Raw genomic sequence first — 25,852 nt, 5'->3', positions numbered from 1 at the left:
CACATGGCATGATCCAGAGGCTGTATCAGTGAGATCCATTGTGGAAACCCCAGTGTGTAAACTGGACTCTAACCCAGACACATTTGTAACTTTTGGACTTAAGTCAGAAAATGGTGTCTAAGGAAGCAGAAGACAGCTGTACCAAGATTGGTGAACTGTTGGTAGGTAGACAAGCATGGTTTTGCTACATCAATGGCTGTATTAAGATATGTACTATTCCAGCAAACTTGTGACTGGCATTCTCAGTGATTATTACTGTAAATTTCCCTTACAGTTAACCCACATTGTTTGCATAAATAGTGTCCAGCCACAAAAGGATTGATTCTGAATAAGATTCAGAAAGGATTGAAAATGAATAATTCAGGTACAGTGAAAAGGTGTTAGCTTACATTTACCCAATATCCCTCTCTTACCAGGGCTTTAAAACACTAGTAACAGAGGCTAATCAAAGACAATATTCAAATGGAAGATCGTTATGCCCCAACAGGATGATTGATGAGACTCTCTACCATAAATCAACAAGGAGGTTTGAAAGGCAGCCAAAGGCAGAGAAAAAACAAAACCAAATATAAACCCAGGAACGGGTTTGGGGCACACATTAAATCCTAGCTCCAACTTAAAAACAATTACTTCTTACATTATAGCCCTACTTGGTATTCAACCTCAGGAAGGGAACATAGAAGATATGGGTGCTTTAGCAAATGTGGCACAAAAAAAAAAAGTAGATGGTGCCTGGCTACCAGATAAAATAGCATCTGGCATCTTAAAGGCTTGTCTAAGATGTCAACTAAATCCACATGGAAGAAGCACACCATCAGTCACTGAAAGACTAAATCATATAATCTGAGGTCAAAGGAGTGATTAGTATCACATATAGGAAATAAGTCTTCCGGTGATCTCCCTCATGATATTTTTTGTTCTTTGGTGCTTGGTACCTGGTCCCTTCAACCCCTCATGATCACACAGGCTGGTGTGCTTCTTCTATGTAGGTTTTGTTGCTTCTGAGCTAGATGGCTGCTTACCTTCAAGACTTTAAGACCCCAGATGGTATATATATATATATCAATAGCTGGGCACCAATAGCCTCTTCACCTCACTTATGCACACATTTGTCTTCAGCGTTTGTTTGGGGAAGGAGAGCAAACAATGATTTTTGTTCTTTGGTGTCTGCTAACTGATCCCATCAATACCTCGTGATCACACATGCTGGTGTGCTTCTTCCATGTAGGCTTTGTTGCTTCTATGCTAGATGGCCACTTGTTTACCTTCAAGCCTTTAAGACTCCAAGCACTATATCTTTTGATAACCAGGCACCATCAGCTTTCTTCACATTTGTTTACGCACCTATTTGTCTTCAGAGATGGTGTCAGGAAGGTGAACGTCATAGAACGCCAGTTTAATACAACAAAGTGTCCTTGCATTGAGAGAGTACTTGAGTGGAGGCTCAATATGCATCTGCTACCTAATACTAAACCTATAAATATATGCACATAGATCTATTTCCCTATCATATATAAATTATTTACGTATGTACGTGGCTGTATTTAGACCTCTACAATGCCCTTTGCCTCCTAGTTCATTCCTTTATTGCCTTTTACTTTCCTCTTGTCCCACTATCATGTTCAGCCTTCATTTGGGTTTCAGTAATTCCTCTGTTATATTGCCCTTGATCAGGCCCTACCAGGCCTCTTACACCCTCCTTGCCATTGCATTTGGATCACTTGTTCCCTTGTCCTTGGGTTTGTTAACACCACTTCCTTCCCCCCACCTTCTCATCTTCCATGTCCCCCAGGAACCATTAGACCCATTGTTTTGTCTTCCAGATTATTTATCCAGCCTACTTCCCCTTTTGGTTTTTGTAATGTTCTGTAGTTTTATTTGCACGGGTGTTCTGGGTTTTTTTTGTTAGGTTTATTCCTAGATATTTTAGCTATTGTGTGGTAATTGTGAATCATAATTTCTTGATATCTTTTTGGTATTCTCATCACTGGTATATAAGAATCCAATTGATTTCTGCTTGTTAGGAGTTTCTTTATGATCTTATCTATTTCTTCTTTTGTTATGCATATGTTCAGAGTTCTCAATGTTCATATGAATTAATATGGAGTGTTTTTCCAGATATTTGCCCATGTCATCCAGATTATTGAATATGTTGGGATACAATCTTTTTTTTATCCAATCATTTTATTAGGGCCTCTTATAACTCTTATCACAATCCATACATACATCAATTGTGTAAAGCACATTTGTATATTCATTGCCTTCATCATTCTCAAAACATTTGCTCTCCACTTAAGCCCCTGGCATCAGCTCATTTCCCTCTCCCTCATGAACCCTAGATAATTTATAAATTATTATTTTGTCATATCTTGCACGGTCAAATGTCTCCCTTCACCCACTTTTCTGTTGTCCGTCCCCCAGGAAGGAGGTAATATGTACATCCTTGTAATCGGTTTCCCCCTCTACAACCCACCTTCTCAGTATCGCCACTCTTACCACTGGTTGGTCCTGAAGGGATCATCCGCCCTGGATTCCCTGTGTTTCCATTTCCTATCTGTACCAGTGTAGATCCTCTGGTCTAGCCAGATTTGTAAGGTGGAATTGGGATCATGACAGTGGGGGGGAGGAACCATTTAGGAACTAGAGGAAAGTTGTATTTTTCATCGTTGTTACACTGCACCCTACTAGCTCAGCTCCTCCCTGAGACCCTTCTGTAAGAGGATGTCAAATTGCCTACAGATGGGCTTTGAGTCTCCACTAGGCACTCCCCCTCATTCACAATGATAGGATTTTTTGTTCTTTGATGCCTGATAACTGATCCCTTCGAAACCTCGTGATCACACAGACTGGTGTGCTTCTTCCGTGTGGGCTTTGTTGCTTCTGAGCTATATGGCCGCTTGTTTACCTTCAAGCCTTTAAGACCCCAGATGCTATCTCTTTCGATAGCCGGACACCATCAGCTTTCTTCGCCACATTTGCTTATGCACCCATTTGTCTTCAGCAATCATATCAGGGAGGTGAGCACACAATGATAGATTTTTTGTTCTTTGAAGCCTGATACCTGATCCTATCGACACCTCTTGGTCACACAGGCTGGTGTGCTTCTTAAATGTGGGCTTTGTTGCTTGTTTATTGTCAAGCATTTAAGACTCCAGACACTATATCTTTTGATAGCCAGGCACCATATGCTTTCTACACGACATTTGCTTATGCACCCACTTTGTCTTCAGTGATTGTGTTGGGAATGTGAGCATATGGAATGCCAGTTTAATAGAACAAAGTGTTCTTGTATTGAGGGAGTACTTGAGTGAAGGCCCAATGTCCATCTGCTACTTTAATACTAAACCTATAAATATATGCACATAGATCTATTTCCTCATTGTCATATATAAATATATTTACATGTGCACATGCCTGTATTTAGATCTCAGTAAATGTAATACCCTTTACCTCTAGCTCTTTGCTCTATTTCCTTTTACTTTCCTCTTGTCCCACTATCATGTTCAGCCTTCATTAGGGTTTCAGTTATTCCTCTCGGTTACAGGGAATACAATTTATTGTCATACTGCGTTATTAATCTTATTTCATTTGGGTTTGTGTGACTTCCCATTTCACCCCTAATTTGATATATTGTTGTCTGTTCCTTCTTTTCGTTTAACTTTGCTAGCGGTTTGTTGATTTTATTGCTTTCAAAGAACCAATTTTTTGCTTTAATTTTTTCCCATTGTTTTTGTTTTCCAGTTCATTTATTTCTGTGCTTTTTATGATTTCTGTTCTTTTGCTATAGTTGTTGAAGGTGTCATGCTAAGGTGCTGAACATGATTCTTTCCTCTTTTTCATGTGTCCATTAATTGCCATAAAGTGTGACCTCTGATAACCACTTTTGTTGTATCCCATAGATTTTAGTATGTTGTGTTATTCCAATTAATTTCCAGGAACTTTCTAATTTGGGTCCAGTCTTTTTTTAGTGTGTTGTTGAGTCTCTTTTCCTTGAACAGTCTTTCCTTTTCTCTCAACCTCCTTGAAAAGTTGGATAATTTGACTACTATCTGTCCTGATGCATTTTTTTATTGGGGGGGGGGAAATCTACTTAGTGTTTTCTCTGCTTCCTGGATGGTTGTCTCCTCTATGAGAGACATTTTCTTCCAAGAATTCCATTACTATTTTAACTGTAGACTTACGTGTTTCACAAGTGTATTTTGATAAGGCATATTTGACCTGCAGTAGTTCCGTTTACTATGAGCTCAGCCCCCAAATCATTGGACAGAATTAATAGACCATCTTGTTACTGATGTTGTAGTAAGAAATCTCTTTGACAAAATCTGACATGGAAAAACTTTAAATCTTTGAAAAAGAGACCACTTGATTCTTTAAGTAATTAGGCCTTCAGATCAGGGTGACAATTACTAGGCATTGACATTGCAGTCATTGTTCCAAGTAGCCAGTCTTGCTAAGAAGTTGCTCTCTTTTTTTATAGGCTGCTGACTAACCATCATGATGATGCTTCTAAGTTCATCTTTCTTCTAGCCAAACCCAACCACAGCTCTCTAGAACAAGAGGATTTCATCCCTTTACTTCAGGTAATTTCAGTTTTCTTTTGAAAATGGGTTCTGAGGAGTGATTTTGAAACTTGTTTGAGAAGCTAAGTCCTATTTTTTGTGAAGCCCTACATAAAATCCATAGTGTAACACAGAACAAACAGGTCTGTTCTCAGTTAAGCAGGGGTAGACCTTGCCTTTGCCCACCCATAGCAATCACTGGAACGCTTGAGAATTTGAAAAGGTAATCTGAACAATGCTGGCATAAAACACCAGAACCACTCAGCAAGCCTGGATTCTGCACTACCGCGGTGCCTATGGGTTGACTCTTCACTTAAGCATATTTCTGAAATGCTTGTTTTTCTAGTTTTCCAATGCCAGGTATATTTGAGGCAGAAATTAAGCAGGAGGAACAGAGAATATAACTGGAATCAAGCACAGTGAGATAGATACACAAAGACAGTTGCTGCTAGAGCATAAAGGTAGTTGTGGAGAAATTAAAACTTTTTTTAAAAAAGGACACCAAAATGATTAAAGGACTCTAGCCTTGGAACATTTAGGATACAGCCATATAATTCTGCTCAGTCATCCCAATCTCTATCAGATTTTAGCCCAAATGAGTCATTTATATTAGTACCGTGTTAAAAAAAAAAAGAGTTGACATTAAGTCAACTCGGCCCCATGGTGACCTCATAGGGTTTTCAATGAATGGCTCGTTTTTTGGAAGTCAATCATCAGGCCTTTCTTCGGAGACACTTCAGAGTGAACGCAAACCATAAACTTTCAGTCAACCACTTAACTGTTTTGCCACCCAAGAGCCCTATTAGTAGCCTTGATTCTTTGGTTTTATTGTGGTGAAATATGTATATGAAACATTGCCACTTTAAACCTTTTTACATTTACAAATAAGTGTCATGTGCCTTTAATTATCTTCTCCATCATCACTACCCATTGTCAAATGTTTTTATCGCCCAAAGCAAAAACTCATTTATCCCCTAAGTAGTAACTCCCATTAACTCCTCACCCGGCTCCTGGTAACCACTAATAAGCTCTGTCTCTGTCCATTTGCCTGTTCTATAAATAGGTTCATACAGTATTTGTCATTGTGTATTCTGGCTTATTTCACATCACATTACATGCTTTCAAGGTTCACCCACAATGTAGCATGTTTCAGAACTGTAGTTCTCTTGGTGAGTAAATAAATATTCCATTGTCTGGATATCCTGTTTTGTTTATCCATTTATCTGTTGATGAATACTTGAGTTGTTTCTGCCTTTTCACTATTGTGAATAATGCGGCAATGAACATTAATGTGTAAGTATCTATTTGAATCCTGCTTTCAGTTCTTTAAGCTGTTATATTTTGGAGTGAAATAGGGTTTAATTTTTTTTTAAGAGCAAAAAAACAGTGGCTGCATTATTTTTCATTCTCACCAGCAATGGATGAGTGTTCCAATTTCTTCACAACCTCACGAACATTTGTTTCTTTCCATTTACTGATAATAACCAGCCTAGTGGGCATGATAGCAGGCAGTGGTGGCCCCCTTCCCATGCCAGAGAACCAAATTTGACTCTCAGCCAGTGCACCTTACGGGAAGTCATGACTTTTCTAGCTTGCATGTTGCTGTGAAACTGAACAGGCTTCATATCTAGTGGTTTATCTGATCTGTGTAATTAAAATTTCTGGTCAGTACATGGCTACAAGCAAGTTCTCTCAGTAATAGACTTGTGTTAGTCTCATTAAGGCACCTTCAAAAACAAACAAAAGGCTATTTTTCCATTAAAAATTAAATAATAATTTTGAGGTCATCTTTTTTTTTTTTTAACAAGAATCCAGTGGACATTTTCCAAGATCACTGAAGCTTTGCAACCAACTTACAGGAAGGGTACCCCACATAAAGCAAACTTTTCTATGAAGCATTTTAAGGAAGGTGGTGAGAAAACCTCAACAATGAGCCAAGAAGGAGAAGACTGTCAGTCCTGACAAATGGGGAACCTGTGGCTGAAGCCCAGAGATTGGCAGAACAGTAGAGTCATGATCGCTGCTAACGTTGGGATCTCTCATGGTGTGGCATGTTCCAATTCAAACAAGCATCTTGGCCTGAGCAAACTTTTGGCTCCATAGGTGCCAATAGGCAACAAATGGTAACTGGGGATGAGTCTTGAGTTTAACAATACAATCCAGAGAACAAGGTCCAGGCAGAACAATGGCTTCTGGGGGCATCTGCTTGGTCAATGAAATTCAAGGTAGAGAAGTCAGTTTCAATAATTAGAGTAACTTTTGGGGACTTCAAAATGGGTGATGTTGATACGTTTTCTCAAGGCACAGGAGACAATTACGGGAGTCTATTAGGAAGATGTTTTCAGAAAATTGAAAACTGCATTAGTGAGAAAAGGCCAGTAGTGTTGTGCCAAGAAGTTTTTAAAATCACAGTAGTGTACTTGTTCATTCTTGTCCTATAGGAATTTTGTTGAGAACCGTTATCTCCTCTGCCATACAACCTTTTCTTGCCCCTACAGACTTCTTTTTGATCTGCTAACTCAAAGAACATTCAAAAAGCAAATTTTGAATCCGTCGAGGATGCCAAAATTGGCATTTTGACTTCGTATAAGTTGAACACAGAATTCAAGGAAGGGTAAAAAGAGATGAAAACACTGCTTTCCGAAGTATATAGATTGAGGACATGTTAAGAAACAATAGTTTGATACTTTATTTTTGTTTAATAAAGGTTTCTATGATTTTGTAGTAATATTTACAACTTGCCGTCAAATATATAAAGACTAAAGCAAAGGTTTTTGTTTTTTTTAATCTTTCTATAGCTCACTTGAATTTTCTGATTTTAGACCTCATCCACCAAGTTGTGGGAATTTTTTAACCTCAGATCTTCCTGGGATTCTCTCAGCCTGGAGCTGTGCCCAAGTTCTGAGGTTTTCGACAGTGTCCAGGCGTGAGGGTTGAGGGTTGCTGCTGGGACATACTCATCCCTGGCTGAGAACCCTTCAGACCCAAAGGTCTTTGATGCTTCTGTGCCAGGCACCAGGCTCCTGGATCCTTGGGGAGGCTACTGCCCCATCATCTAGAAACAGCACACTGCTATATCCGTTTGGTTTCAGGGCTGCCCTGGTGGTGTTGCCAGGGAGCAGGGTTCTGCTGCTATTGGCAACTACAGGCTTCTCTTTCTTTTTTCTTGCCCAGAGAGGTCATCTAATGTGCACTGGTTCTCCTGTGTCCTCTGCCCTCACATCTTTTTCCCTCTTGTTTTTTTCTTTTCTTCTTTCTCCTGTTCAAGTAGCTGGTAGGCTTTCTGCTCACTATACTTGCGGGAAGAATCAGAAGGAGTTCGGGAGGCTCATTGAATTTTGTTACTCTGTGCCTTGTAATTTTAAATGCAGAACTCATAAGCACTTGCCTAGCTGGACTCATGAACCATTATAAGCTTTTTTTTTAAAGCTCTCTTTGTTTTGCTCTATCTTGTTTTTTGTGCTTATTATTATCTCTGCTGGTCTATCTAGGTAAAATAGGAGGTATAAACAATTTGGAGGAGAAAACAACAGGGACCAATGGTTCCAGGTGGGACATGGGAGAGGGGGAAGCAGGGGAAAGGAAGTGGGTGTTAACAAACCCAGGGACAAGGGAACAAGTGATCCAAAATTGATGGTGAGGAGGGTGTAGGTGGCTTGGTAGAGCTTGATCAAGGGCAATGTAACTGAGAGGAATTACTGAAACCCAAATGAAGGCTGAACATGATAGTGGGACAAGAGGAAAGTAAAAGGAAATAAGAACTAGGAGGCAAAGGGCATTTATAAAGGTCTAAATACAGGCATGTGCATATGTAAATATATTTATATATGACAATGAGGAAATAGATCTGTGTGCATATTTTTGTAGGTTTAGTATTAAGGTAGCAGATGGACATTGGGTCTCTACTGTAGTACTCTCTCAGTGCAAGAACACTTTGTTCTATTAAACTGGCATTCTGTGATGCTCACCTTCCCCACAAAACCACTAAAAACAAAAAGGTTGTATAAGCAATGTGGTGAAGAAAGTTTATGGTGCCCCGCTATCAAAAGATATAATAGCATCTGGTGTCTTAAAGGCTTGGAAATAAACAAGTGGCCATTTAGCTGAGAAGCAACAAAACCCACATGGAAGAAGCACACCAGCCTATGTGACCACGAGGTGTCGATAGGATCAGGTATCAGGCATCAAAGAACAAAAAATCATAGCATGGTGAATGAGGGGGAGTGTGGAGTGGAGACCCAAAGCCCATCTGTAGGCAACTGGACATCCCCTAACAGAAAGGCGTCAGGGAGGAGATGAGCCAGTCAGGGTGCAGTGTAGCACTGATGAAATCAATATACAACTTTCCTTCTAGTTCTTTAATACTTCTTCCCCACCACTATCATGATCCCAATTCTACCTTACAAATCTGGCTAGACCAGAGGATGTACACTGGTACAGATCAGAGATGGACACACAGATAATCCAGGACAGATAAACCCCCTCAGGACTAATATTGAGAGTAGTGATACCAGGAAGGGAAGGGGAAAGTTGGGAAGAAAGGGGCAACCAATCACATTGATCTACATAGAACCCCCTCCCTGGGGGACGGACAACAGAAAAGTGGGTAAAGGGAGACATGGAACAATGTAAGACATGAAAAAATAGGAATAATTTATAAATTATCAAGGGCTCGTGAGGGAGGGAGGAAAATGAGCTGATACCAAGGGCTGAAGTAGAAAGCATATGTTTTGAGAATGATAATGGCAACAAATGTACACATGTGCTTGACACAATGGATGGATGTATGGATGGTGATAAGAGTTGTACGAGCCCCCGATAAAATTATTTTTTAAAAGGAGAAACTTAGATCATTACTAGTCATATTTATGACTTTGTGAGAGAATCAAAATACATTTTTAAAGTCCAGTGTTGAATTTAAAATTTTAAAAAAGCTCTCCAACTCAGAGACTACTGGAAGATATTTCTAACTGGATCTTCCAATGCGAATTATTTATATCTGTGATCAGTATTTAAAACATTCCTTTTGGACTACTAAATTGCTCATTAGCATTCTTAATTTCATGTCTAAATATCTAGTTTTCTTAAGCAGCTTCTTTCCAATATGAGACTACAAAGTACCTGACCAAGACTCCTTAGAACTATCAAGGTCAGCAAAAACAAGGCATGTCTGAGAGACTCTCAGAGCCAAGAAGAGCCCAAAGAGACATGACAACTAAATACAATGCTCTATTAGTTTAGATAGTATCCTGGAACATTAAAAAAAGACATTAGGTAAAAACTGGAAATCTGAATATACATATGGATAGTAATAATATTGGTTTATTATCTAACAAAGCATGCCATACTAATACAAGATGTTCAAAACAGGAAAACTGGTTGTGAGGCATCTGGGAATGCTCTGTACTATCTTCTCAGTTTTTTCTATCACTCTGAAGCTATTCTGAAAAAGTAAGGCCCAAACTTAAAATCATAGAAGAGACTAAGCTTACTGGTCGGATAGAGATTGGTGTGGCCCTTAGGAATGTAGTCCTTAGGCACCTTTGATGTCTGAACCCACCCCCATGTTAGAATAACAAGCATTTAAAATTTTTAAAGTAGCATTTATTCAAGGCCAAAGTTCAAAAGGTTAGGAAAGGAGGAATGGAAACGGGAAACTTGGGGAAAGTGGTACCCTGAGGAGATTGGAAGGGATGAGTTTTAGTTATATATATTTTGTTGCATGTAAAACCATGATCTGCTCTGCAAATCTAATTCACAATGAGTTTTTTAATCCAATTTTTTAAAGTATACTAATTTATAGACACACAATAGAATATTATGAAGCCACTAGAAATAGTGACTTTTTAGAATCTATTTTAATATGGATGAGTCTAGAGGCTAGCAGGCTCAATAAGATAAGTCATTACAAAGCGCACTCATGCTCTCACTAATGTAAACAGATGATAGGGAGGGACACAGTTGAACCCGAAAGGAGAGTTCTCTGGTTGTTACCAGAGATGAGAGGGAGAGAGCATGAATCACTCTCTAAATAGTAAACATTTGTTAGTTTTGGAAAAGAATACTAAATAAGGATGTAGTTAGTACAACTTGACCAAAGTAAGTGATGGTAAAATTGAGAAGTATACAAGACTAAGGCACAGTTTTGTACATGCTGCCAGACTTAGAATTTCGTAACAGTAGTAACTAAAAGTATGTGTGTGGTTACCTAGATGTGTGTGCATGTACATGGATAGTAAATCACATGCCTATGTACATCTGTAGGCATATGTATATCCATGTTTACGTGTGTTGCATACTCATATATAAAATAAAGCCCATAGGGGCACAGTTGTGGGTACTTCCTAGACATAACCAATCATCGTGGGTTTGGGTCACTGGATTTGGAGGCTTTTGGGGGGGAAGTTACGGTTTTGTCTCACGAGGCATTTTGGTCACTTGACACAATACAATTCCTAAAGATCATAATCTTGTGAGTAGCAGCTGCAGGTCTTGTAATCAGCTATTTAAGATACAACTATTGGTCTGTACACATCCAGAACAAAAGAGAAAAACCAAAAACAAAGAGATGAAACCAGTCTACAGGATATAACTCACCCATGTAAATACTACTACAAATATATGTTGAGCACATAGAAAACTGAGCAAAGAATTATGCAGTTTCACAAACCACATACTGTGTGCTGTTTGCACACAAAAATTGAAATAGTCTACATGAACAATGACCTCACCTACCTTGAGAATTAAATGGTACCTACTTACTGTTCCAATAGCGTCCAAGATCGAATCAGTGACAAATATAGAAGGGGGGAAAAAAACCCTCAAGTTCCTAACTTGCTGGAGCAGTAGCGATTATACTGCGATTAGAAGAACCTTTGAGAATTTTGACCATGGATAGATAGCCTTTAAACTTGGAACTCAAACTATTCCCAGGGCTTATCTTTCAACCAAATGACAGATTGGCTCATAAAATCAAGCAAGTATGCTCTTTTAGATGATCATTTAAATGAAACCAAACAATGAACATGTGCCCTAGGAAAAAAGTGAGAGGGCAAGGGGTGGGGACACAGGCAGGCTCATGACATCAGTGTGTCCTATTATTGGTAATGTTAACTGATTACTTAAGAGGGTACCTGCCTGGTTTTATACTTCCTAACTAATTACTAGGGCAATATTTTGAAATGGAATATATATCCTGTTCCTTGTCAGAGTTGCAACCAATAATTTAAGCATAATTTGATCATTCTTTCTTGAATCTATTTTACTATGAAGGTTCAATTGATAGTTTTCTAATTACACCACTCCTTCTAAATTTATTAGATTGCATGTTACTGAAAGGAGGGCTTTCCCTTCATTTGTTTATTATCAGTGTGAGTTCATAAGCTCTTTTTATTTCTTTTTAAAATCATTTTATTGGGGGCTCATACAACTCTTATCACAATCCATACATCCATTCATTGTGTCTAGAACATTTGTACCTTTGTTGTCATCATCATTCTCAAAACATTTTCTTTCTACTTGAGCCCTTGGTATCAGCTCATGTTTCCCCCTTCCTCACAATATAATTTATAAATTTTGTCATGTCTTACACTGTCTGACATCTCCCTTCACCGACTTTTCTGTTGTCCATCCCCCAGGGAGGGGGTTATATGTAGATCCTTATAATAGCTTCCCCCTTTCTACCCCACCCTCCCAGTATCACCACTCTCACCACTGGTCCTGAGGGGTTTATCTACCCTGGATTCCCTGTGTTTCCATCTCTGACCTGTAATGTAGAGAAAACCAAACTCCTCAAAACCGGTCCAGTGGGTAACACCATCATGAACAGAAAGGATTTTGTTTTGCTTGCATCTACAAGTAATGCTCATGGAACCAGAAGTCAAGAGATCAAACAATGCATTGAATTGGGTAAATCTGCTACACGAAACCTCTTGTAGATTGCTGAAAAGCCAGGATGTTTCTTTGAGGACTAAAGTGTGCCTGACCCAATCATATGCATATAAAAGCTGGGCATTAAAGAAGGAAGACCAAAAGAGATGCATTTGAATTACGGTGCTAGCAAAGAATATTAAAAGTACTGTGAACTGCCAAAAGAAGCAACAATCTGTCTTGGAAGAAGTACAGCCAAAATGCTCCTTTATAAAGGAGGATGGTGAGATTGTTGTCTCACATACTTTAGACATGTTATTGGGAGAGACCAGTTCCTGGAGGAGGACATCAGGCTTGGTAAAGTAGAGGGGCAGAGAAAAAGAGGAAGACCTTGGACAAGATGAATTTACACAGTGGTTGCAATAATGGACTCAAGCATAAGAACAACAGTGATGATGGCCCAGGACTGGACAATGTACATAGGGGAGCTGTGAGTTGGAACTGACTTGACAGCACCTAACAACAACAATGTACTAATACTAAACAAAAAGAAATGAGGTTGTCTGTATTAATGTCAAAGGAAGTCGCTTCAAGATATAAGAATATTGATAAAGTATCAGTTCATCAAGACATCATCCTAAATGTTTATGTATCTAATAATATATCTTCAAAATGCATGATGGAAAATCTGATCGACCTGTAGATAAACCCATCATCCATTATAGTTGTAGATTTTCATATACTGCTCTTAAGGAATAGAACAAGTAGAGAGAATATCAATATGCACAGTCACTTATATAGCCTTATCAACAAGGTGATCTAATTGACATGTATATTACACTTCACCAACAGAATACACATTCTTCTCACACACACACACAGAATTTAGACCACACTCTGGACCGTAAAATATGTATCTATAAATTTCAAAATATTTAAGTCATTTAAAGGTTTTCTCTTAGGACAATAGAATTAAATCACAATAAGTATTTTTGGTAACTGAATAACACTTTTTTGAATAACCTATAAGTCAAATATGAATTCAAAAAGGGTATTAAAGTATTTTGAAATAAATGAAAACAATATATCAAAACTTGTGAGCTACTGCTAACTCTGCTTACTGAATTTCATGTAGAACACATGACCAGCATACCAAAGTTCACTTGTATTTCTACATACCAACAAACACTTGGAAATTCACATTTAAACACAAGACCATATTCAGATTCTATATGTAAATATGCATCTCATTTACGGGTGAGAAGACTCAATGTTATTAAGACGTCAGTTCTCCCCAAATTGAGCTCTAGAGTCAATGCAACCCCAGTCAGATCTAAGCAGGAATTTTTAAAAGACATTAACAGCCTGGTTTTAAATTCATATGGACAGGGACAGATGTAAAGGACCTATGATAACTAAAAACAACTTTGGGGGAAAAATACTGCCCAATTTCAAAGGTTATGATAGCTAAATTATGAAGACATGTTATAATGGCATCAAGATAGACAGATCAGTGTAACAGAATAGAGCTCAGAAACAGATCCATGCATATAGGCACAATTGATTTTGACAAAGTGGGGAAAATACTGTTTTTCCAACCAAAAAAAACAGTACTGGAAAAACTGAAGAACCACCCCCTCCCACAAGACATAACCTAAAGTTTATGCCGTAAATAGAAATTAACTAAATACAGATCATAGCCCTAGCTGTAAAACCTAAATCCATTAACACTTGTAGGAAAAGAAAAACAAAAACAGGAGAATATCTTTTGACCTTGAGTTAAGCAAAAATGTGGATATGGTACCAGAGCATAAAAGATAATATTGACAGATTAGACTTAATCAAAATTAATACTTCTACTCTCCAATATCACTATTAAAAAAACGCCACAAGCAGAAAATATTTATGAGGTATATATCTGATAGAGGATTCATATCCAAAGTATAAAAACAACTCCCAAAGCTCAACAGTAAAAAAACAATCAATCCAATTTTTTAATGGAGAAAAGATCTAAGCAGATATGTTATCAAAACTGTTATAAAGATGAAAAATAGTCACACAAAAAGATACTCAATACCATTTATCTTTAGGGGAATGTAATTTAAATCCATAATGAGATACCACTTAAAAAACTAAAAAACACTAGCATCAAGGTCAAAAAAACACGGACAGAATAGAACTGTTCTGCAGGGTTTCCTAGGCAATAAACCTTTTTCTTTGTAATTTAATTGGGACTTAATACATGTATCATTCCATAGTTCAGTCACATTAAGTAGAATTGTACAATTGCTACCACAATCTGTTTCCAGATATTCTTTTTCTACATGGACCCTTGACATCGTCTCCCTTTTACAACCCCCCACCACCACTATATCCCTTTCCCCCGGAACCCTTATTCTACTTGCTGTTTCTATGGGTTCATTAATCCTGGGTTTCGTTTACCATAAAAACAGAAAAAACAACACAACTTCAATAGGCATAGTATATCTCTGAGCTACACCCTAATTTGAACTAGCATTAACAAAATAAAACAGAATGCCTGTCACAGGATTGGCTAGGCTATAAATCTTTATGGGAGCCTCATCTTTTTCCCACTGAGAGATTTTGGGGTTTGAACCATTGATCTTCTAGTTAGTAGCCAAATGCTTAACCAACTACACCCACCAGAGCTCCTTTAGAACAGCCAAAATTGATCCAATGACTTTAGGATTTGGCAATGTTGTGATGGAATGAACAGTTTCATAATATGCTCGTCAGGATGTAAAACGGTACAACCATTTTAGAAAACAGTCTAACAATTTCTTAAATTTAACATATGCTTTTCCCGCCATTCCTCGCCTAAGTATCAACCAAAGAAAAAGCAAGCACATATTTATACAAATGCTTGTGCAAATGTTCCTTAGCAGCTTGATTTGCAGTGGTCCCAAACTGGAGAACAGCTCAAAATTTTATATACAGAGCAATCAATAAACAAATTGAAGTTTATATATAAAATGAAAATAATCAATAATAATTTATAAATTATCAAGAGTTCAGAGGAGAGAAGGAAACAAGGAGGGAGGGGCGAAATGAAGAGCTTATACCAAGGGCCCAAGTAGAAAGCAGGTGAAAATAGCAATGAAAATAATTTTATGGTTGGAGAGTCACCACAAGAGGAACTTTATAAAAGGGTCGCAGTGTTAGGAAGGTTGAGAACCACTGCCTTAAGTCAAAATTGATTATATGACAAAGGGCTAATAGGACACTTAATACAAAGAACCTTTTTTAAGTGCTCTTGAAAAACTCAAAAGTATACCTGGAAACATAGAAAGACACCCCGAGTTTAGATGGGAGAACTCGGTTGATAGGATGACTCACTTTTGCAGCCCCAATGAGAATATCAGTAAGCTCTATTAGTTTCACAGAAGACACATACTGTATTGGTATTTTACAGTGGTTACACTAAAATGTTTTAATTAACTTAAGTACTATTGTCTTCACAATATAGAAGCACCCTATCATAAGGATGCCTTTCCCTGTTTTCAAACCAATTTTTTTGTGCCTTTCACTATGAATTGAAAATCAGTTAGTTCAGTGGCACATATGGACAGGATGAATATATTTAATCTTTGACGATTTTGGAATATTACTTCAACTAAAGAATCTAGCTGTTGATTTAATAATCCTATAGTAAGTGAAGGCTGCTAATATCTGCATCTATGGTCTTAGAGAGCAGATCTAGATTAGCGTCATCCTTAACCAAGGCAGCAGTTCCCAAGGCTGTGGACCAGCTACACTAAACCCAAAAAGGAGTGACTGCAAGAGGTGCTACAGGCTTAGGGTGGGTGTTTAAGGGCCTCATGAAGTTGACACCTTGTTGACCTCCATACACATAAACTTTGACATCAGTAGGGGGGGTTAGAATTACTTGCCAAGGGTCTGTTCAGGTGGGTTCCAGCAACAATTTTTGTTTCAGTTCTTCATGAAGATAAGGCCACCTGGCTTAAAAGAATGGCAGGGAGTGGGTAACTCATTAAGACACCTTGGACAGGACCCTTTTGCAGGGCTGCCAGTTTTGTGGACAAAAGTATGTTATTGTGTTTTGCTGATAGACTAAGCACAAGTGGGGCGGGTCTACCAAACATGATTTCAAAAGGGTAGAATCCATGTGCCAAAGGTAACATTTCAGTTCAGGTAGCCTAGGTTCTTCACACAACTTGGCTGAAGTATCTTTTTAAGGTTTTGTTTTGCCTTTCTACCTGCCCTGAGCTTTGGATGGTAAGTTGTGTAGAGCTGAACTGTGGCAGAAGCTCCATTAAAATGTTTTCCCTTCCAAGTGGCCATCTAGCTGAGAAGCATCAAAGCCTACATGGAAGAAGTAAATGAGCCTGTCTGACCACAAGGTGCAGAAGGGACCAGTTATCAGACAGCAAAGAGCTAAAAACCGTATCAGTGGGTGCCCACCTCCCTGATACGATCAATGAAGCCAAACGTGTGCATAAGCAAATGTGGTGAAGAAAGCAGATGGTGCCCAGTTATCAAAAGATACAGTGTCTGGGATCTTAAAGGCTCAAAGATAAACAAGTGGCCATATAGCTCAGAAGCAACAAAGCCCACATGGAAGAAACACACCAGCCTGAGTGACCACGAACTGTCGAAGGGATCAGGTATTAAGCATCAGGGAACATAAAATCATATCATTGAAAAGGTGGGTGAATGCAGAGTGGAGACTCAAAGCCCAAAGGTAGCCAACCAGACACCCCTTGCTGAGGGGCTGTGGGGAGGAGATGAACCAGGCAGGGTGCAGGGTAGCAACGATGAAACATATAACTTTCCTCTAGTTCTTAAATACTTCCCCCCCCCCACTATCATGATCCCAATACTACCTTGCAAATCTGGCTAGACCAGAGGATGTACATTGGTACAGATAGCAGCTGGAAAAACAGGGAATCCAGGACAGATGACTCCTTCAGAACCAGTGATGAGAGTGGTGATGCCTGGAGGGTGGAGAGAATGTGGGGTAGAAAGGGGGAACTGATTACAGGAATCTACACATAGCTTCATCCCTGGGGGAGGGACAGCAGAGAAGAGGGCAGGGGGAGACGTCAGACAGTGTAATATATGACAAAATAATAATAATTTATGAATGATGAAGTGGGGGGGAGTGGGGAGGGAGGGGGAAATGAGCAGCAGATATTAAGGGCTCAAGTAGAAGGCAAATGTTTTGAGAATGATGATGGCAATGAATGTACATATGTTTTTGACACGATGTATGTATGTATGGATTGTGGTAAGATTGTATGAGCCCCCAATAAAATGATTTTTTTTAAAGAAAAAAAATGTTTTCCCTTCAATGAGCAATGTGAGACTACTGCTTTTTGCAAACCAAGTACTACTGCGGGCAAAATAGGACTGACAAGTTACGCATGCAAAGGTCTGGGATCAATGGATACGGTTCGCCTGTCTATTTTTATCAGGCAGGTGGCATGGCCAGCTAATTTTTGTTCAGCATAGGCATTTGGTGGAGACAACTCTTTCATTTCCTAATCTTTCTGCCTATCCTTCCCCACACTGGTAGAAATTAGTTATTCTGGCTACTTCCTGCTAACTTATGGGAAGAGGGGCTTAAGTCCATATCCTTCCTGCTCCTTTGGGAGGGGTTACCATCCACTTAGAGGTCCTTTGAATGGGCTTGAGGTGATCCAGATAGTAGTGCTTCTGTAGATAGAAATCTTGGCTTGTATCCTTCATAATTTGATGACTTCTGGAAGAGACAAAGCAGATGAACAGTTTAGGTAAGGCTAGGGCAATAGCTATGGATGGCAACACCCATGGAAGTGTGGCATAGTCTCACACTGGGAAATTTCTAAGAAAATCTCAGGAGATTTTTTGTGGGGTTTTTTGGGGGGGGGGGTGTTCAGTTTTTCTTTTTTAATTTATAAATCATTTTATTGGGGGCTCTTAGAGCTCTTATAACAATGCATACATCAATTATATTAAGCACACTTATACATATGTTGCCGTCATCAATTTCAAACTATTTTTTCTATTTAAACCCTTGGTATCAGCTCCTCTTTTTTCCACCCACCCACCCACCTTCATAGACCCCTGATAAATTATAAATTATCATATAATTTTCATATCTTATACCACCCACTGTCTCCCTTTGTCTGCATTGCTGTTGTTCGTCCCCCTGGGGAGTGGGGAGAAGGTGTATGTCATTGTAATTGGTCCCCTATTTCTCTCCCTTGTCCCTGGGTTTCTCCCACCTTTGGGAGGTATTCTTAACACTAGAATGACAGGCATAACCTATAAGCTTACTTTAAACATGGGAATTAAGTGGTAGCATTTATGAACTAGAAGACTGTTGTGGATTTGAGTAAAGGTTTTCTGAAGAACATTTATCTGTCTTAGAGTGCTAAAGAAACCATCTTAATGGCAACATTTGCAAATGTACTTGACACAATGGATGTATTTGTGGTTTATGCTAAGAGTTTATGATAATGAATTTTTTAATTAGTCAGGGGGCCATCTTAAGGCCATCTGATTGTTCCCATGTGTATTAACCTTGCACTATTTTATCTGGGTCTGAGGAAGCCAGTTCCAGTGGTTTCCAAAGCTTTCCCCATGTATGGTGAATCCATATACTCTGTCCTGGAACTTCAATGGCAGTAAGGGGTAGACAGAATTCCTAGGAAGGGATCCTTCTAGATTAGCTGGAGCTGGAATTTAAGGAAGCCCTTCTTCTAAGTTTTGAGAAGAATTCTGTCTCCAGGAAGACATGAGGGGAGTGCCTCTTGGCACTGGGCTACTCTTGTGGCATATTGCTGTAGTAAGGACATTTCAGCATCTACAGCCAGCTCTGTAACAAGGAACGCCGCCCATATAGAACTTCATAGGGGCGTAAACATGCAGGATGCTGTGGGCAATTCTGAGAGGTACTAGAGCTACTGGCAGTGCATCTTTCCAGTTCAACTGAATTTCTTGTGTCAATTTCCTGAGGGTTAGTTTTCCATGTAGATTCTCTCTACTTGCCCTGAGGATTCTGGTCGGCAAGCACAGTAGGATAGAAAGTTATTTTAACTGCCAAGCTTATTGTTTGGAGTCTGAGGAAGGTGGCTAGGAGAGAATAGACAGCACCAACTGGGGGGTGGGGGGATCTACTGGCTTATTTGTCACATCTGTGCGCTACCAGGGTTCCAGACCAGTAACAGCAGCCCTCGCCGCTGCGCCATACTGCTGGGATGCTTCAGTCTTCAGTTCGCAGTTGCAGACTCACCAGTGGAGCACGCTCCTCTTGGGCCTTCCCCATGGGACAGAGTTTAGTTGCAATGATAGCTTGGCCCTCAGGGAGGCCTATTTCTATTAGGACATTCCTTTGCCCAGTGGCAAACACCAACGCATACAGCACTTTGTATCCTGTGCAAGGGTCTCTGGAGCCTGAGAGGCAAGAGATGGGTGCTGGTTAGTTATGGCAACCAGTATCTGTGCGTGCCTAGCAGCTCTGCTTTTCCTGGACCTGGGTCTCATGTTCCCTGCCTCTATTGTAAAAGGTAGCATTGATAATAGTAACCATCTGGTCTAGAGTAGCTCCTCCAGGCTCTTCAGCTAACTTCTGGAGCTTCTTTCAAATGATGTAGTATGTGTCAGAAACTTATCCTTTAGTATGATTTGTCCTTCATGTGAGGGGCTTCTCTTAGCCATTCCAAGAAGCTTACAGGACTTTTATTAGGATCCTAGTTAATGGCTGTTACTTTAAAATAATTGATGGCCTTTTACTGCCTTGACTTTAGTACAGTTTTGACACATACTAGAAAATTCTCCCATGCCCACCTTTCAATGGAATCATTATAATCCCAGGTGTGGTCAGCTGAGGACACAGCTAATTTTTGCCACTGCCTAAATGGTTCCCCACTACCTGCCGCCAACAGGGACCAGGCATTCCCTTAGCCAATAGGCCAGCCAGTTAATTACGTGTGCACACCACTGCAGCTACACCCTCCTGAGCTTTACCTTCACAACCAGCCATGGGAAAAGGCAGCTTGCAGGTCAGCAGCTTGGTTGACTTTCTGGTAGCACCAGACCTGTGCAGTACCACTGTGCCAACTGACAACAGTGTGGTTTTGGGGGGGGGGAGGTGTATTTTGTTTTATTTTCATACTGCCCATTTGCTGGCACAAGATTACGGGCTGGTCTGCACACTCCCGAGCAGAAACACTTAGCAGATAGTGATTAAATAGCGTGGGGCAGTGGCAGTCTGCTGAGCCTGAAAGGAAGGTAGCAACAGTGGGAGGTGAACTATGCCAGAAAGGAAAAGGAAATTGGAACGAGAACTCGGGAACAGGAGTGCAGGGCTGGTGTGGGCACTCTATAATCTTCAGAGAATCCTTCCCAAAAGTTGGATTAAAGATAGTTTAAGAGAATAGGTTTAGAAGATTTTTGTCCCATGACAAAAGGAGAAAAAAACCCAAGAGATAAAAAGTAAACTTGCCAGGAGCAAATCCATAAAGGTCCCCTTCAGGAGGAGGTCCCTACGAAAAGGTAAAAATCCACCCTATGCAGAAAAGATGACTCTGGATCATAATTTAATTACTTTACAAGGCAAAAAAGGGAAGAATGAAATCTAGTCTGGGAAATAGGCGTAGAAAACAATTAGGGGAAGCACTGGATAGACAATAAAATAGTGACACAAAGGATATAATATAAACCAAAGTCCAAGAAGGGACTTTGGAAAGGGAGTCCAGTCCTTAGGCACTGTTCATACAAGCCCAAGTGTTAAAGCCAGAAGGACGGGATGTAAGTACTCAGTGACAACAAGAACATCAAGACTGCTTATACTCTAATGCCCAGTAAACCCATTTTATGGTGCAGACAGACATAGGGTGTTCCACAAAGTAAAACCATTCAGGTACCTGCCTGCTTGTACCCCTCTTGGGTTTGAAGCCTGTCTTAGGTAAAGGTGTACTCCTACAAACCCAGAGCCAGATTCAAGGAAGTTGAATCACCATTATGCTAGTGTGGCTCGGCCATGAGGCAGGTGGTGCCCACTCAGACTCTGGGCATTTGGTCCCATTGAGCGAAATACATCAGTATCTCACATACTTGGCCACTCCGGGGTTAAAATGTTTTACAGAGTAGACAGACAAGGGTAGGGATGCCTCGCAAGGAGACCAGACAGGTGCTTGCCTGGCCACGCCCCTCTCAGGAAATTGCTTGCATCTTGGCTAAGCTGTAGCTGTATAAACCCTGGCCCTGATGACTTCCCTGTGGAGGAAAGGGATCACTGTTACACCATATGACTTCACCATGGAACTGCAGGATAGAGCCCACTACACTCTGTAGCTACCTCTGGCATTGTACGGGCCAGGTAACAACAGAGTATGACCGGTTGGTTACAAGCACTCACACATTCAAACAGGCACTCAGAGGTTAAAACATTTCTCACCCTAGGCAACCTAACAGGTGCTTCAGGCAACATGTGAAGTGAGTTCCCTACATATCCAACTCTAACAAATTACCATGCTACCAGACAAAGACTTAACTGTTTAAGAAATTAGTCTAAACAGGTGTCTCAACCACTGTGAGACTTGAGTTCAACCAGATTACCAGGATACCAAAAAGAGACTTAAGTCTGTTCAAGAGGTAAGCCTAACAATCCACATTCACATACAAGTCTTATGGATTGGAATTAAACAGACCACAACACCAGAGATTTAAGTCTATTAAAGTCAACTTACACTGCACCCCTCCCCCAGCCCCAATGTCCCATGCATTGATCCCCTTCCCCGACCCAGCACACCATGCCCCAGGCCCACTGCACCAACCCTTCCCCTCCACCCCATCGCCCCTCGCCCCCTGTACCTTACCTCCCTGGTCAGTGGGGCACCGACAGCCACCCTCTTCCCCTTCCCCTCTGGGTGTGAAGATCTGCCAGCATGGGAAGGTGGGCCAGGACAGTCTGCTCCTCTAGGGAATCCCAAGGTTGTCTGTCACACAGGCTTCTGGGGGCCTTGGATGCTGGAGACCACTGCAGCCTACAGAACAGAATTCCAACAGGGAAAATACCTTGCCAGAGTCCGGCACACTCCACTAATAGAGAGGGAACTGCTAGGCCCTCCAGATAGGCAACCCTAGCTGTCTAGGGAGAGACACAGCCCAAGTGAGACAGAGATACAGCTGAACCCATGGCGTAGCGGGCTCGGAGAGTTTATTAGATTTGTTACTGTTATCATTGAGAAAGAAAACACAGGGCTCCTTTCCCCACCAGAGTAATCAGAACTCGGTACTTCAGGTTGCTCAGCGGCTTTCCCTGCCCCTGGCTGGGTAGCCTACGAACCCAGACACCCACTGTCCGTATACAGATCGCTTTGTAATTGGAAGACCCTCCTCCCTGTGGCACCCACTACAGTAGCCTATTTCCACCCTGGGACCACACATAGAGAGCGTTCAGTTCTGAGTTGTACAGCAATCCACTATAAAGGGGCCTTCAGAAGGGCGGCATTCTCGCTTCATAATATACAGGGTCGGTAGGTGACTCTGGTACATTTAAGATATCACCTACCCCAACCACCATAACCTCTAGACCCTACTTCCTAAAGGAGAGTAACACGCATTCTTCTTTAACTTACCAAGTAAAATTGCATAACCCATAAACCTCTTTGACAACTCATTAAAAATTAATATACTTTACAGGAAGGCTTCTTATGATTAATACCAATTGAAACCTACTTGCAAGCACCTATATCCTATTCCTCCTAATCACCCAAATAACCATCCCTCATCTACACACAATAGCTTTTCCAGCAAATATCTGATCCTCCCCTAAACAATAGAGGCAGCCCCTCCCACCCTGCACATCCCAGAAGCAAATACACCTTACCTCATCCATGATGCCATGCAAACAACAGCCAACACCAGCAGCTACCACAAATAATATAGAGAAACCAAAGTCAGTTACTGAAGATGACTCAAATCTAATGTTTTACACAGAAGAAGGAGCCCTTGAATTTCCAGCTAGAAGAACACAAGAGAATGTTGTTTACGGCCTTAAAAGAAATCTGGGGCTCAATCCTGAAAACAGATGAAAAAGTAGAAATACTGGAATCTTCACAAGGGAAATCCAAGATTTAAGGAATGACGTAGTAGAAATAAAGGGTGAATGATCTCACCAATCGAATGGAAGGAATGGAAAGTTGAATCAGCGAACCAGAAGATAACCATGCAGAATTCCGCAAATGAGAGAAACAATCTAACAAAAAAGCAAGAGTGAAAAAGCCGGAGGATGATGTGGGATTCCATGAAGCAAAACAATATTTGAATTATTGGGGTGCCTGAAGAGGGAAAAATAAGCCAACAAACATTTAGGGAATCTGTAAAAACAAAACCAGCATTACAAAAAGTACTTTCCAGTTCTTTATGGGCAGAAAATCAACAAGTGCAGCTCTCAAGCCTGAGACCACCACAGGGAAGAACACCACTCAGAAACCAACACTCTGAAGACAGTACCCAACTAACTGCAGAGCTGGTAGAGAAACAAAGATACAAATAAAGCCCTCCCACACGTGCACACCACCCTCTAAAAGGGTAAGAAAGGAAAATACAATACACAAACAGTAGGAGATGACAGGAATTGAACTATGGAATGATAACATATTTTTAAAAGGGAAAGATAAAGAAAATCAACTCACCAGGCAGATTTCAAGTGAAAGTCGGTCCTCTCAGACCGAGCTGGAAGCGCCGTCCAGAGCAGTCAGAGGCCAGTGGTTGGAGACGTGATCATCTCATGTGACGCCGCTCTTCCTCACTATCTGGGACCTCTCTGGGAGGAGTGATGTCAATACAGGGCTGGGGATCTTGCTGAGGCCTCCAAATATTGTGGCGAGTTAAGAATCAGATCTCAGCCAAAAGGTGTCAAGAAGGACAAAGTTTATTTGCCAGCAGCCAGAGTTCTAGCTATTCCTAAGCCACCCCAAATGATTACAGACAGGGGTTTTTATATTGTGGAGTAAACAAGACATAGGGGCAGGTGGTGTCATGCTGTATGGAGAAACAGGAACTTGTTCAACTTATTGTTTTTATGCTGCAGATGCTAGGTGCCTCTACTCTCTGTGCCTTGACCCATGGCTTCATAAGAACTTCCTCAAAAATAAGAAAATGGGGGCAGGGGTTGGTGGGAAGTTTATGAGCACTCAGCAACAGGTCAGCAATTACAAAAAGTTACAAAGTGGTCACACTTGGACTAATAGAAAATGGTTAAATTTAGGCTAATTAAAGCGGGCTAGCTACTACAACCTAACTCCTGGAATCTGTTACCTTTAGAAAAGAAATCTCTGGATAAAGGGTCTCAAAATGAACATCGGCTGACTCACAATTTAGCGTACCAAATTTCAAACTACTTGGCTATACAGTGACTTATTCAAACAACCATATATAGAGGTAAACAAGGGGGGGCCTAAGTGGAGACCTAAAGCCTATATGTAGACCAGGGGTCCTGAAACTTTTTAAAAAGGGGACCAGCTCACTGTCCCTCAGACCTATTAGAGGGCTGGACTGTAGTTTTTTTTTAAAAACTATGAACAAATTCCTATGCACACTGCACATATCTTATTTTGAAGTAAAAAAACAAATGGAGCAAAAACACCGGGCAGGCCAGATAAATGTCCTCAGTGGGCCGCATGTGGCCCGCGGGCCGTAGTTTGAGGATGCCTGATAGACAATTGGATATCCCCTCACAGTAGGGTCACAAGGGTCATGAGTCAGCCACGATGAAACACACAACATTCTTCTAATTCTTTAATGCCTCCTCCCCACCACTATGATGACCACAGTTCTACCTTACAAATCCGGCTAGACAGGAACATATACACTGGTACAGATAAGAGCTCTTGACACATGGAATCCAGGACAGATAAACCCCTCAGGGACAGTAGTGGGAGTAGCGAAACCAGGAAGGAAGGGGGAAGGTGGAGGGAGAAAGGGGAACCGATAGCAATTATCAACATATAATCCACCCACCTTGAGGGGGATGAACAACAGAACTGTGGGTGAAGGGAGACAGCACAGTGTAAGATAATTTATAATTTATCAAGAGTTCATGAGGGTGGGAGGGAAAAAAAAAGAAGAGCTGATCCCAGGCTCAAATAGAAAGAAAATGTTTTTAAAATGTTTTATGATGGTAACATGTACAAATATGCTTGATACAATTGCTGTATGGATTGTTATAAGAGCCCCCACAAAAATGATTTATATTTTTAAAAATTCCCATAACTCAAGCAGGCAAGACTCGGGATAAGCAAAAAAGTTCTTAAAGAGAAGAACCAAGTAGGAGGCCTAGGTCCACCTGACCTAAAAACCTATGACATAGCCACAATAGTTAGAACAGCCTAGTACTGGTACAAGAGAAACAGAGACCAGTGGATCAGAACAGAAAACCCAGACATAGGCAA

At 40.5% G+C, this 25,852-nt stretch overlaps 1 protein-coding gene across 5 annotated transcripts in view; it reads left to right on the top strand.

Moving 5' to 3' along the window:
- The window catches only part of PPP2R3A (protein phosphatase 2 regulatory subunit B''alpha), a 202,596-nt gene that overhangs the window by 101,700 nt on the left and 75,044 nt on the right, over nt 1–25,852 (top strand). For all 5 annotated transcript variants that reach the window (XM_075546885.1, XM_075546883.1, XM_075546886.1 and 2 more), the window contains one exon: nt 4,478–4,580. In XM_075546885.1, the coding sequence (XP_075403000.1) occupies nt 4,478–4,580 (103 nt within the window). The remainder of the gene's footprint in view (nt 1–4,477; nt 4,581–25,852) is intronic.

The sequence above is a fragment of the Tenrec ecaudatus genome, chromosome 4 (assembly GCF_050624435.1).
Source record: "Tenrec ecaudatus isolate mTenEca1 chromosome 4, mTenEca1.hap1, whole genome shotgun sequence".
Taxonomy (NCBI): Eukaryota; Metazoa; Chordata; class Mammalia; order Afrosoricida; family Tenrecidae; genus Tenrec; species Tenrec ecaudatus.
Note: the sequence above shows the minus strand (reverse complement) of the source record. Positions and strands in the feature narration are given on the sequence as shown.